The sequence below is a fragment of the Carassius carassius genome, chromosome 45 (assembly GCF_963082965.1).
Source record: "Carassius carassius chromosome 45, fCarCar2.1, whole genome shotgun sequence".
Lineage (NCBI taxonomy): Eukaryota > Metazoa > Chordata > Actinopteri > Cypriniformes > Cyprinidae > Carassius > Carassius carassius.
The window spans coordinates 15,812,080-15,827,024 of record NC_081799.1 but is presented as its reverse complement, the minus strand read 5'-3'; the positions used below and the strand labels follow the sequence as shown (position 1 = coordinate 15,827,024).

The window sequence follows — 14,945 nt, the reverse complement described above, 5'->3', positions numbered from 1 at the left end:
GACAAAATCTCAGGACTGCTACACATCAGATGGCTCATATTTATCATTAGCATCTCAGATTTAGAAAACTGAAAATGTTTCTGTTCCAAAACAAACCAGTAAATTGCTCCCACTCTTTACTCTAAATACTGATGTGACAGGAAGAACAGCTTGCCTCTTGCTCTTGGCATGCTGCCTCTGTCGGCTTTGATAATTCTGCATTTCTCTGCTCCACCAACAAACTGACAAAATAATCTGACTGGCTGAGATCTGCCCAGTATGAAATGAATAAGTGCTTCATAACAGCTGAAGATGATACTATAAAAAAGTGGATGCAAGTCTTTTAATGCAGTGACTGATGAATCTAAGCTGTAGTACAAGTTTCCTCCTTCCTCACTGAAAATCCTGGAGTGCCACAAAAAGCTTCATAACAGCTGATGGAATACCATCAGATATGAGATGCTGCAATAAGCAGTTATGGATATTCTAAAATGGTCTTATTTGCTGCAGTGCTGCCTGGTGCTGTTAAATGTAGCTAAAATGATGCTGAATTACATCACTACCTTTACTCATTCGTCTTCTGAAAATAAGTTTTTCTGTTTGAAGAACTGCAGGCTGCTCGCTACGACACTGGAACCCTTTCTGCCGAAGGTCTGCGTTACCATGGAGACAGCCAGAGACTGCACATTTCATATGATACTTATCTTAAAAGACTGCGACAGGTGTACATCTGACTCACAGACACTTCACACAGACACTTCCTGTCCTTCATAATTACATCCTAAACCAACACTAGCTTGAAAGGGCCGCTTCAAAGTCAAGTAGAAGAGTTTTAGTTGAAGTACACTTGATCATTTCATTCAATATGCAAACCATGTTGTTTTAAATACACCTGCCATTAATACCAGAAAGTGTTGTGTTTGAAAGTTCTTTGAATTATACATCACAGAACACAGAGAAATGGAGAAGTGCATTCATATTAGACACAGTAAGTCTGATACTGACAAGTGGCTTGTTTTCTTTTAATCTGTAAATTATTAGAATGAAATATGTAATGTATTGAGATGGTATGAAATGTATTTTAATGTAAAAGATTTTTTGTTTTTGTTTATTAATTCAACCCTAAATTCAACGATATGACTTATTAGTTCTATCAAAGCAATACATTCTCTGAACAGATAGAACTACAGAGCTCCCTCTGCTGGAAACAGCCAACCACTACTGCACTGTACATTACATTTACTTTCATACATTATTAAAATAAAATAAAAAATAAATAAAATAAAAGGCACTCATTTAGATAAAATGTCTGTATTTATATCTATACAAATATAATTTGACCAGTTAAATTATATTTTAATGCATTAGAAAATACACTGAAAATGTTCTATATTTTTTGCTGTTGTTTATATTGAAGTTTTGAAATTTAGAATCATATTTTATTACATGAATTCTTAGTTAAGACACTGATTATTCTTTTTTTAAGAACAATAATGCATGATAAGGTAAAACAATTTCCACTAGATTTCAGACAATTAACAATAAACAAGAATATTGTCCCTATGTAATTTATTTATTTATTTTTAAGTCAAATGTAAGTAAAAATGATCAAAATTAGCCACAATATTATTATTGTTATTATTAGGTAAGAATTTTGACTAATAAAATACTAACTGACCTAAAATATTTCAAACCTCAATAGCATTTACATGCAATAGAAATTACTCATTCTATGAAAAGGTGTCAGAATCAAACAGGCCTCATTTTTTTCTAAATATTTTTCCACAAAATTCCACAAGATGGCATCATTATTCTCTTCAAATGAAGAGGATTGGAGACCCACTTGCATTGATGATTACGCAGAGAAACAGAGGTGGGCTCAGCAGTTTCTGTGTGGATGTGGCTCTGGAGCTCAAGGCTTGGTAAGGAAAATATTCACATTACATTTGCATCTTTAGACCAGCATTAATATCTTCCTAGAAACTTCTCCGTCCTTGAGGGCATTTGATAATTTTCAGCCATCTGTTTTTAAGGTTGGGGCCAAGGCTGGTAATCAACCAAATGCATGTGGCATCACATTTCTGTAAACACTGTCTTATTATAAACTCAAATTATGCTATCGAATGAACATGTAGGTTGACTATTTATCCACAGGCTAAGATTCAAAGTCATAGAAAGCACAAATAGTGAAAAAAAGGAATACAAAAAAGTCAATTCTGTCACTTATGTATCCTCATTTCACTCCACATCTCATTTTGTTTGTTCACCATCTATTTCAAAGCTTGACAGACATTATAAACCATTATTTGATGGCAAGAGCTACATACAAACTCTGCAAAAAATTCCACATGTGTTCCACTGAACAACAACAGCACACAGGTTTGGAATAACATTTAAGATTAGTACTGATGAAAAAGATTTCCTTTCTGGGTGAAGCTTTCCTTTAGGCACCATCTCAAAAAAATTGTTTTACTCGTATCATAACGCAATAGATCGAAAAGGCAGTAAACTGGCACACGCAATTTGACAGCCTCAATGTATAAATAACCTGTAACAACAGATGAAGACTGATCTCTGTAACGTAAAGATGAGATGCTGTGACCCACTGGTTCTAGTAGTACGTTACTATCTGGAAGAGCTCTGTGATCTATGCTCTAATTAATACAGCTCAGACTGTCAGAAGACTATAACTGTACTCACATAATCACTCACTCACTATCTTCACAACTCTCACAATGCGTTTCCCAGTAAAATTTTGTCACATAACACACTATGAGCCACTGATCTCAGATCTGGGTCAGACATTTACCTGATAAACATTACACTGACCTGTAATTAGAGCCAACGCTCTCGGACAAAAGTCCTCACCCAGAGTCCTTCAATTTGAGGCATGGCTTCCACCACCATGTGAGACACTTAAACTCACGTCCACTTGTTTCGGGGAAATAAACAGGACCAGACAAAAGAGAGAGGGGAAAGAGAGAGATAACATGCTGCTGTCACAAAGCAGCAGGATTAACAGTAGAGAACATGCTACAGGGAGACTAGATCATTCCAGAGCAGGGAAAAAAAGCAAACATCACTGTTTTCAAAAATCTTCCTTCAAAAATAATTTAATTTGAATAATTTTAAGTGTAAATACCTTAAGAGATCATTTTAACAATAAAGTGACAATGAAGTCAAACTTTCAATCCAAAGAAGCTACTTTGTTTATGGTTGACATCCCCAATCTGTCTTTTAATTTTAATTATGGTAGTAAAATGGATTTGGAAATGCTAACATGAAGTAAGCTAAAAGAACATACTCTCACACAGACATAGACACAATAAATTATCTAATCCTTATTGGATCCTGCTGTCTGTGACACAAAGCCAGACTAAACTTTTGATGAGCATTCTTGAACTCTTGAAACTGTAGCAGACCACTCATATTGTTCTAGCTGTGGAACACGGACTAAATAGAGATCATCCATCCCCTGGTATGAGGAACTCCAGTCCTGCAAGAGTAACAGATCTGATTACAGTTTAACAGAATGAGCAACTACAAAAAAGGGCTTCTCATGGGACGGTCTCTCTGTGAAACAGGAGTGCGCCGTCATGGCTCTTCTATTAAGAGGGCAGTGTCCAACCTTGCTCAGATGACAGTGACAAATAGGGCCCATTAAAAACCTCTATGGATCAAATTGGCAGACTGTGGTTGGTTTCCCGATTAGACCGCAGTGGCTTAGTATCTAAAGGATTCCAATGAGCAGCTGTGATAGAGAACATTTAGCCAGGAAATCTCATCAAAAAGGACAGACTAAAAAAAAAAAAAAAAGACAGAGCCGTTACAGAGAACTTTTGATTGCAACAATAAAATACTGAACTCAGATCTGAACTCAGTGTGATAAAGGAGGGTGCTTTTCTGTCACAAATAACACAGGCCATTGCATTTTGGATTCTCCATTCTGAACGATTGTGTACTTACTGCCAAGACTACTACTATAATGTTCTGTAAATCAAAATGTCAGGGCCTTCGGGGTTCCAAATCCACAGAATCTCAAGGTACAGACAACTTTTCTTATTTCCAACCTTTCTTCATGAACCAACCAGAAATGTTCACCCTGTGCTGTCAGATGTAAATGTTTCCTGGTGAATGAGAGAACATGTTAAGCGGTTAAGAGGCTGCACTTCTTCTAGCATGATGGCAAACCATCCAGATTACACTCATGCTAATGCCTTCTAAGATGATTACTGCTATTTCAGGAAGTGACCTTAACCTTTAACAGCATTTTATTGAAAATCAATAGAAAGGGGACGAGAGCTACATGATTGTTTAAATTTGTTTTTAGTATCAAAGAGGCAAGCTAATTATACAATTAGGTTCTAAATGTGTTAGGTGGAGTAATACATTCTGCCAACATCTTTAAATGACTGCAAGAGGGCAGCAAAGAACGTGAAGGCCTGTTAGGATCACTTCACCTTTTCCAATTAATAGAAAGCGATCTGCCATGAACACAAACAGTGGGTTGAGGCAAAGGTCAGAGAACAATAAAAGGAATTACAGATATTACAGATTATGGACAGGAAAAAAGAAAACAATATTTCACAAATATTACATTATCCAAAGCTAAATCCCTGTCCCCAGATCATAAAACCACAGCTCCAGCAATTATACACACAACTACGATTTAGCATATTGCATCTAAACACATTGTTTTTTTTTTAATTACACAATTTTTCCGCTTGACTAATTCTCATTCAACACAGTAAAAGCTTTAAAACTTACAGCTAAAGATATATGGACTTGATTCAAAAATCTTGGCAAATGCAGCTAAAACAGAAGTGAATGATTAAGAAATATTGCAAAATGCTTCTATGACAGACTACCATTTAAAAAAAAGCTGTGATTTTCACAAAGCTTGCATCACTCCCTACACTTTCATGGAAGCCAATGGAATATTTATATAAACCAACTATAAGCAATATCTTTAAAGAAAAAAGGAAATACTTAATGGGGTTATATTTACACTTTTCTTAAAATTGAGCAAAAACTCTCTGACCATTGGTCACCTCTGTGATGCACATTTCTGAGTTTCTTTACTTGACTGAATGAACCTTTGCTTTAGACCAGAATAAAGATCCACATCCTGGTGAAAAAGTCAACAGACTGTGACAGCACAGTGGTCCATCTCATTATAGAAATTATGATAGGATGTTATATTCCAGAATCATCAGTGTCTAAACATTTAATAAAATCACGGAAGTCAAAACCATCAATCTCTAGATCACACTAATGCTTACTAAAAGCAAATGAGAGCTTGTCCTTAAGCTGCAATTGACCTTGAGTACAGTCGTGGCCAAAAGTTTTGAGAATTATATAAAAATTGGAAATTGGAAAAGTTGCTGCTTAAGTTTTTATAATAGCAATTTGCATATACTCCAGAATGTTATGAAGAGTGATCAGATGAATTGCATAGTCCTTCTTTGCCATGAAAATTAACTTAATCCCAAAAAAACCTTTCCACTGCATTTCATTGCTGTCATTAAAGGACCTGCTGAGATCATTTCAGTAATCGTCTTGTTAACTCAGGTGAGAATGTTGACGAGCACAAGGCTGGAGATCAGGCTGATTGGGTTAGAATGGCAGACTTGACATGTTAAAAGGAGGGTGATGCTTGAAATCATTGTTCTTCCATTGTTAACCATCGTGACCTGCAAAGAAACGTGTGCAGCCATCATTGCGTTGCATAAAAATGGCTTCACAGGCAAGGATATGTGGCTACTAAGATTGCACCTAAATCAACAATTTATAGGATCATAAAGAAGGCTTCAGGGCGTCCAAGAAAGTCCAGCAAGCGCCAGGATCGTCTCCTAAAGAGGATTCAGCTGCGGGATCGGAGTGCCACCAGTGCAAAGCTTGCTCAGGAATGGCAGCAGGCAGGTGTGAGTGCATCTGCATGCACAGTGAGGCGAAGACTTTTGGAAGATGGTCTGGTGTCAAGAAGGGCAGCAAAGAAGCCACTTCTCTCCAAAAAAAACATCAGGGACAGATTGATCTTCTGCAGAAAGTATAGTGAATGGACTGCTGAGGACTGGGGCAAAGTCATATTCTCCGATGAAGCCCCTTTCCGATTGTTTGGGGCATCTGGAAAAAGACTTGTCCGGAGAAGGAAAGGTGAGCGCTACCATCAGTCTTGTGTCATGCCAACAGTAAAGCATCCTGACACCATTCATGTGTGGGGTTGCTTCTCATCCAAGGGAGTGGGCTCACTCACAATTCTACCCAAAAACACAGCCATGAATAAAGAATGGTACCAAAACACCCTCCAACAGCAACTTCTTCCAACAATCCAACAAAAGTTTGGTGAAGAACAATGCATTTTCCAGCATGATGGAGCACCGTGCCATAAGGCAAAAGTGATAACTAAGTGGCTCGGGGACCAGAATGTTGAAATTTTGGGTCCATGGCCTGGAAACTCCCCAGATCTTAATCCCATTGAGAACTTGTGGTCAATCCTCAAGAGGCGTGTGGACAAACAAAAACCCACTAATTCTGACAAACTCCAAGAAGTGATTATGAAAGAATGGGTTGCTATCAGTCAGGATTTGGCCCAGAGGTTGATTGAGAGCATGCCCAGTCGAATTGCAGAGGTCCTGAAAAAGAAGGGCCAACACTGCAAATACTGACTCTTTGCATAAATGTCATGTAATTGTCGATAAAAGCCTTTGAAACGTATGAAGTGCTTGTAATTATATTTCAGTACATCACAGAAACAACTGAAACAAAGATCTAAAAGCAGTTTAGCAGCAAACTTTTTGAAAACTAATATTTATGTAATTCTCAAAACTTTTGGCCACGACTGTATGAATAAAGGAGTTAAACCAATCAAGATTCAAAAACAATCTCATTCTCCTTTACAGAAAAGACAAAAGCTTGCCTTCCGGAGATTTGAACTTATGAAGAACACGTTTAAAATACCAGAGGCACAGGGAAGCATCTCCTGCCACATCAGCAAGTTTAAAAATAACTATATTTCAGGTAAAAAAGCCCTAAAGCGGCAGAATGTGCCCACTGCTTAAGAATGAACTATGAGCAAATGTCACCTCAGCAGACAAAGCACATGCAATCTTAATGGAGCAAATAATAAAAAGAAAACATTGACCTTAAGACATAAATGCATTGTTTTAAACTAGAACAATGAACATCAGAACACTCTTGGCAAGCATATATCCTAAAAATGTATTAGCGAGTAACATGTGTATGCTGCTCAGAAAATCACTTATATAAATAACTTTATTCTGCACCTCGTGTTTTCACTGACCTATTTTCCTACTACAAGGAAAAATGGTTCTTTTTACAAAAAAGAAAAAAAAAGAGAAAAAAACATAAGCTTACCTATGAGAGCCTGGAAAAGACTGCTTTTGAAAATGCCCATGACTCTTAAGATGGCAGTTTTGAGCTGTTGTTCCTCTGGTTTCTTCAGTTTGGAGCAGTAGTCCTCAAGGAGGCTTATTGCTCTGGCTGTGTCTGTAAAACAGAATAAATGTTATGCTACTGGCATTTTTTTAATCTACAACATTTAATATGGAATTACCTAACATGTATTATTTATTTTGTTTTAAATTACATTTATTTTTTAAATAAATATCTTTAGAGTACTGGCTCACAAACATGAACAAAGAAAATTAATAAAATCAAAACTGCTTGTTTTTCATTTTAAAGGAATGCTTTCCCCCCCTATTGAACATTTCTTGAAAATGTGCTCACCTTCAGGCCATCCAAGCAAGTACATGTAAAAGAGTTTATTTTGTCATCTGAACATATTTTAAGGAATTTACCATTACATCACTTGCTCACCAATGGATAGTCTGTAGTTTAAATAGCTAAAATACTATAAAAACATCACAATAACTCAAACAACTCCGGTCAATTAGTTAATGTCTTGTGAAGCAAAAAGCAACAAATCCATCAAGGCACTTTACCTTTCAACCATCTTATCCGGCCTAATTCCTTAATCCAAAAGTCCATCCCCTGTTGTCTTCTCACATCAAAATCCACTGACATGTATGTTAAGAAATGTTTTGGATAATTTTCCCTAGTAAACAGAACTTGATCTGTGCATATTTCTCTCCTGATTCAGACGATTCAACTTTTTTTACTGCAGTATAATGGATAACGTTTTAAAGTTAAAAGAATCTTAATTATACATTTGTTTACCACCAACAAATAGCTTTTTGCTTCAGAAGATATTATGGACAGGGGTCATGTGGATTATTGGGATGATGCTTTTATCAGTGAATTGAACTATTATCCTGACGGCACCCATTTACTGCAGAGGACCCACTGGTGAGCAAATAATGACCAAATGTTTTCGATGAAGAAACAAACTCAACTACATCTACATGGACTGAGGGTGAATAATTTTCTGGCAAATTGTTATTTTTGGTGAACTATTCCTTTAATGCACATTCCTAGTCAAACTGTAAATGATTCACTAATGCAGGTTTAGCTCAGTAGCTCATGTCACATTATAAAACTAAAATGGGCTGTAAACAGAGATTTGCATTTAAATGAATGACTCAGAATGTCTGAACTGACAATCAAGTTTTACATCCAATGGGACATCCTTAAAGAAAAAAAAATCCTGTATGTCTACATGCTTTATAACATAGTAACCAGCTAACAACTTACAACCAGCTAAAGACTCTGAGAGACTCCTTACTACTGGCACAGATCATCAGAGTGACTGAGCATGACTCAGTCACTTAGTCACATAGACAAACAGATACTATGGATTGGACGGGGTTAATTCCTGTCTTCGACAGATCGTTCTGAGCAAAACAATTTAGAAAAACTGAAAGAGCAACAATTTTTTAATATATATATATAATTCAGGGCTGCTCCGATCAATGCGCATCTCGTCAGTAAAGCCGGTTCTCTAATCAGCGGTAAATTCCCTCAGGTGCGTGATTTCACATAGAGCAGCTGTTACTACACAGAGCCATTGTTAACTGAGAAGATGCACCAATAAACGCTGAAATTAACGTGGATTTGCGCATCTTCTCATTTAACAATGGCTCTGTGTAGTAACAGCTGCTCTATGTGAAATCACGCACCTGATGGAATTTACCGCTGATTAGAAAACCGGCTTTACGAGATGCTCATAACGATCGGCCGATCGTGATCGGAGCAGCCCTAAATATATAAATTGTAATTAGTAATGTGCAAACGATTACTGTGCATGCATTAATGAGACTTCTGATAATGATAAACGACTAGGACAATAAAATGATGGAGATATACTACATTTACAGTGTACAAAAAAGACTTGTAGCCATTTAAAGAATAACTAAAAACACAGCTGCATAGTGGTCTGAAATATAAATGCAATCCAGCATCCGAGATCATCCGAGGTCATAGGCAGGTTGGCCATGCTTGTGTCTATTTTTACATACTCCAAACTTACAGCAGAGTATAATTACATTATTAGTAGGTCTACATATATAATTACACATATTTTAGGCTTAGGAGGTACAGAAGTCAAAATAAAATAAGGATAATTAAGGCACGGCCACAACAGTCCTACTATAACATGTTCATCTTTGCCTGCTTCAGCAACCGCAACACATTCAGCTAATTTAAGTCCTGACATTCTGCATTACCCAAAGACACAATGAACATATGTGGAATTTGACATCTGTCATGCTGTGTTTCAACATTTTACACGTTCTAAAAACTAAACATTATGTATAAAGCTTTTATGGCCTCATATTGAGAAACGTAATATTCGTGCTTTAAAATAATTACACTAGACGTAGACACTCTACACTAGATTACACTGGATGTGATTAAAATTATGAAAGAACCGCAACTGTAACCGGTCAGTATAGAGTTTTAAAAATTATATTTTTCGAGGTTTTAAATATAGCAGATTACTGGAGTACGTTTTACAAGAAAACACTACTTCAAAATGTCATGTTTAGATCATTGTGTTAAGCTACTTGCCATTACTTCGTAAATATTTGTAAAATGTACTAGCAATGTCGGAATAAAAAAAAAAATTAATTAAAAATTAAATAAATGTATGCATTTAGCAGACGCTTTTATCCAAAGCGACTTAAAGTGCATTTAGGCTAACATTTTTTACTTAACATGAATAAATTACACCATTTTCTTTCAGTGTACAATTTCTCGTATTCATTCATATAAGTTTAACCTGAAATATTGCTGCCTTAAAAAGTGCGTACACTAAAACAACCGGTATACAGTCATATAATAATCATGTTTTCACAATTATATACATTCGTTGATGTTTATTTCTCACCTCGTTTTCTTAAGGGCATAATTACTCCTTTATGTCCTTGTGGGATTGTCACGCATGGAAACAGCAACACAAAAGTTTCGCCCTCATCTGCTGTCAGTGTCTTTGAGAAGGTGTCACCAAGTTCATGCTCGGTTCGGTGATGTAGATGTAAAAGCGAACAGAATGGCAGCTCTCGGGGTTGTTGCTTGTAATTGTCAATTTAAACAGGAAGAGACATGCGCCGAAACATCTTGCAGAAGAAAAGACATGCTGAGCGCATGGTTGTCGCTCATGAGAAACAAATCCATAATCCGATAGAAAGACTGGAGAGTGATCGAGTGCACATTGGTGTTGATGAGTCCAAAAGAAATGCTCTCCAGTGTCTGAATATGTTCTCGGTATTGAGCTCTTTTGAGGATTTTTTTGCTGGAATATTTGCGCAACCACCGACTCCTTAAATGCCTTTGGTGTTTAACTACATAAACATAATTCAATCACTCTGTCCATAACACAACCCATGCAGTCCTGACAAACATTAAAGGCGCAGTGACTAACTAAACTTAATCTAACCACTAGTTTTTGCCTCCAAAGGGCCATATACATAATATTAGAAAGGCTCTCCAGTACATGGCTTGTCTTGGATTCGATTCAGTCAGCATATGCTGATCAAGCATTATTTTAAATCCTTAAAGGTGCTCTAAGTGATGTCACACATTTTTTAGGCCAAAACATTTTTTGTCACATCCAGCAAACATCTCCTCACTATCCGCTAGCTGCTTGTCCCCTGAACACACTGTAAAAAAAACGGGGTCTCTCTAGACACCACAGGCTCCACAAACAACAAGAAAAACAAACTGGGCTCACCCGCACCACAAAACATAACAAACTGTTACAGCCAATAACCGACAAGAAAGATTTGGGGGTGGGGTTTGGGGGGTTTGTGCACGGATGAGGAGGAGAGAGGGTCTAGCTAGGCTCCGTTTTGTTTGACAACAATTTGAACGTCAACAAGAAGTTACGACTCCCGGCATCGCTTAGAGCACCTTTAAACTGCCAATATGGAGATCCAGCAACAGTTCGAGGAATAAATAAGCATGACATCCTGGTATCTCACATGCCTAAGTTGAATGATGCATGCTTGTAAACATTTCTTTAAGAACAACTTGTTCTACACATGGGGAATGACGTTCACGTGTTTTATGTTTTAGATTCTGATCCTTGAACAGAAAGAAAATTGGCGACTTTCATGATCATCTTGCTGTTCGACAAACGCAATCCACTTTCACGTCACTTCAAGAAGCAAGCAAAACGATCACCATACAGGTGTAAATCCAGATCTCAAGGTAGAGACAGAATGCAGATTTAACAAAACAAGGCAGGATGTATTCCCCCCATGAAACAGCAGCTTGTCGGTGCGACGCCTGTCGGAAAACACCTGCAAGTTTCATCCAGCTTTCCGATAACGCATGGCTCCACAATTGCCTCTGTAATTAAACCAATCTGAGCAAATATATTCCAAAGGTCCTCGTCAAACGTCCCGAAAGGCAGTTAAGAACAACTTCACCTCCTTTCGTCATTTTTTCTGTCAAGCTTTACGGCATCTTTTGCCAAAGCTGGTTTGCTGACACTCTCTACGCTGGGTGCAGTATCACCAGTAGCAGCAGCATCATCACCAGTTTCGCCTTAGCAACGAGAGGGCTGACCCGAGGGGATTGACAGGGAGCGTCCTCCAATGGCGTTCGTTCAGTCGGCCAGTTGACGCACGCACGGACCAATAGGAATCGCCGTACTGTTCCTGGATCTCGGGGTGAGAGTTGACTGGAACATGTGGTAAGACATGGCTGCGCCCTGCTGGCGTTGAGGACCGTGACTGTTGAACACGGGATGGAATAGTTCAGCGCTTATTTGAAAGCTCTTTCGTGGGTAAGTAGAAATCCTACAATGCATAAATGCAATAGTCACCATGTGCAAATTAAGTTCTCAATAAACAGACAGAATTACGACTGTGTGTGACATTCAGCTTTCACGTCAACACAGGGGTAAAACAAATCAGCTGTCATTCGATTGAATGAGTTATTTTTTAATAAATTCAAAATAGTTTTTAATAACGTTTTAAAAAAGACGAAGCGTCTTTTACTAAAATATGTCCTCCACGGAGTATTAATATGAATTTCATGGATATCCAGATAAAAAGCTATAAATAATCGGTAACGTTACACGTATAATTATATAACTTCGTTACCTACTAACAAACACAACAATACCCTTTGTAAGTTTATAAACGGACTCATGAATTATCCGCTTATAAAAGGCAATAATTATATGTTCAATTAAGTAATCTTATATTCTGAAATGGAAATTAAACAAAATCAAAACTCACTAACGTTAGTTGATAATCCGGACAGCTGCAGGTTTTCTTCTGACAAACCAACCGTTGAAATTCAAACACCGAATTTCGCGCTTCGGGCCACTGACGTTCACATGTTGCCATGAATTTTGTCAAATGAAACAAATTCAAACTAAAATTAAATATTAATTTATAATAAGCAGTCACAATGTTGTTAAAAGATCGACTGTCTGCAACGAGTTAATTTGTTTATATGAAAACATCTGTATCTCCTTTTAGGTCAACATGACAGACACCGGGATGTTTGTGAAAGACACAGGCCGAGGCCAGACAATATCCAGGGCGATGATTATTAAAATGCTGAATAAGAAGTTTGAAAAACTCCCCGATATCGACAAGTAAGTTGGTTTCATATCATACATACTATATGTCACACATTTGTTTCCCCCATTGCAGTTGGCTGACGAAGGTTCCCTGTTTTAACCCCCACAGAAAACTCTTTTCATATGGGCCCATATATTTGGCAGGCAACGCTGGGTTTGCTGGCTTAATTGCCAACAGCTTTTTCAGACGTGTACTCAATGTCACCCAAGGACGATTTACTTCCAGCCTTCCCATGGCTGTTCTGCCCTTTCTGACAACTGCAGCACTTTACACTGCGACCGTAACAAACCCTTTAATGTCAGGTATGGATGCAGTATTGAATGAACATTGGTATTAATAAGCTTCCAAGCGAATCCAGAGTTCAATTTTGACCTCATTGCCGCTAAACTGTCGAAACGTCAGCCAATCATTGGTAAAATTCAAATAACATTGTGCACGCGCCAGTACGAAAATCAGTGAGGTTTGGCTTAATCGACACCTCATTTTATTTATTTTTGATACGGTTACCAGTAATTTTACATTTCTAGGTTAAGTCTGTGTGCACTTAACGGTTTCTTGTTGCTTGCAACACCCTTACACAAGTCGCGTCCTTATATGTGTTTCTGAACGTTCTGCATCTTACTGAGGGTCAACATTGTAAATTACAGGTGACCTGAACTGCCCAACCTGTACCCTGATAAGAGGGGCTGTGGTTGGTGTAGTTGGTGGTGGCATATATCCCATTCTGTTGGCCTTACCTGTCAATGCTGGTCTTGCAGCCAGGTTAGTCCACATAGTTAAAACACACAGCTTTTCTTAGAAATATAACATGGAAGTTATGTATGACTAATTGTAAGTGATTTCCAATTGTCTTGCAGGTATAACAGTGCACCAATGCCAGAAAAGGGGAATATGATACGCTTCTGGACAAATGTCAGCAAACCTATTGTACATAAGATGTATGTTGTTTTGCTGCTGCAGGGTTTGTTTGGAACCTTCTTGAGCTCTAAACAGTTCGATATCTATCTAAAAATGCTGAAAATACCCGATTCTGACAGCGAAGAGCTTCATGGTTAGCAGTTATTGTCATTTATATTGATGATATTGTAAATCTTTGTTAAAATAAGTGAAACACGCTTGCCCAGTGGCATAACCAATCTTGTCAGATTTGTTCTTGGTTTTGATGTCTGATCAATATATTCTATTCACTAAACCTTTGTACTCTCTGCCCAAAAGTTGAAAATGGAGAATCACCTAAAATTTAGATACTTAAAAGAATATAATGTCAATTCAGAAGTCTCTACGTGGTTATTTTACTACAAAACGTTAACTAGAGCTTTGCCTAAACAAAAAATGTGTTTGTTTGTGTGCATGTATGACAGTGGATAAAAAGTGGTGCGAAAACAAATAACTTTTACTAATGTGCAACTTATAAAATTATCAAATGGATAACATGTGAACCAATAAGTTCAGCAACGAATCACAAAAACAATGCACCGAGAAACAAGCTTATGGACCTTAATTACAATGTGCCTTTACTGTCACGAAGAGATCTTTTAATGTGAATTTCCAAATCCCGACCACAACAATCAACCAAACAGTTCTGAAATGTAGACAGAAATGTCATTAACTTTTTAATAAAAATCATAAAAACCCCATTTAGTCAGTGTTTCCGAAGATCTAGATTAATATTGTCATTTGAGATTTTCAGTAACATTTAGAACAGTTTTATCTCGTTGAAATCATCTTGCAAGCGGTTATCAATTTACTGTCAAAAATGGTTTCTAAATCTGATGCAACGGTGTTGGAACATTTTCATTAAGATGTTTGTTCTGTACACTGACAGCAATATGAAGTACGTAGCATGAAAAAAAAATATCAACTGCAGTTATACATTTCAGAACTTCTTGGGTTGATCCACAAGCCGACAGAGCTGCAGTCATTAAGCATGATCGACAATGGCCCAAACAG

General features: G+C 37.4%; 2 protein-coding genes across 17 annotated transcripts in view; one reads left to right on the top strand and one right to left on the bottom strand.

The window, feature by feature from the left end:
• The window catches only part of LOC132127699 (disks large homolog 2-like), a 227,297-nt gene extending 216,380 nt beyond the window's left edge, over positions 1 to 10,917 (bottom strand). For all 16 annotated transcript variants that reach the window (XM_059539702.1, XM_059539703.1, XM_059539705.1 and 13 more), the window contains exons 1-2: positions 10,286 to 10,917; positions 7,357 to 7,488 (exon numbers count right to left, since the gene is read on the bottom strand). In XM_059539702.1, coding sequence (XP_059395685.1) covers positions 7,357 to 7,488; positions 10,286 to 10,304 — 151 coding nt within the window. In that variant the 5' untranslated portion in view covers positions 10,305 to 10,917. The remainder of the gene's footprint in view (positions 1 to 7,356; positions 7,489 to 10,285) is intronic.
• A 995-nt stretch (positions 10,918 to 11,912) lies between these two features.
• Positions 11,913 to 14,263, top strand: LOC132127879 (transmembrane protein 126A-like). Its single transcript, XM_059540088.1, has 5 exons — positions 11,913 to 12,187; positions 12,891 to 13,009; positions 13,104 to 13,297; positions 13,643 to 13,757; positions 13,853 to 14,263. Exons 2-5 carry the CDS (start codon positions 12,897 to 12,899, stop codon positions 14,049 to 14,051), a joined length of 621 nt encoding a protein of 206 aa, XP_059396071.1. The 5' UTR covers positions 11,913 to 12,187; positions 12,891 to 12,896; the 3' UTR covers positions 14,052 to 14,263.
• Positions 14,264 to 14,945: the final 682 nt, after the last annotated feature.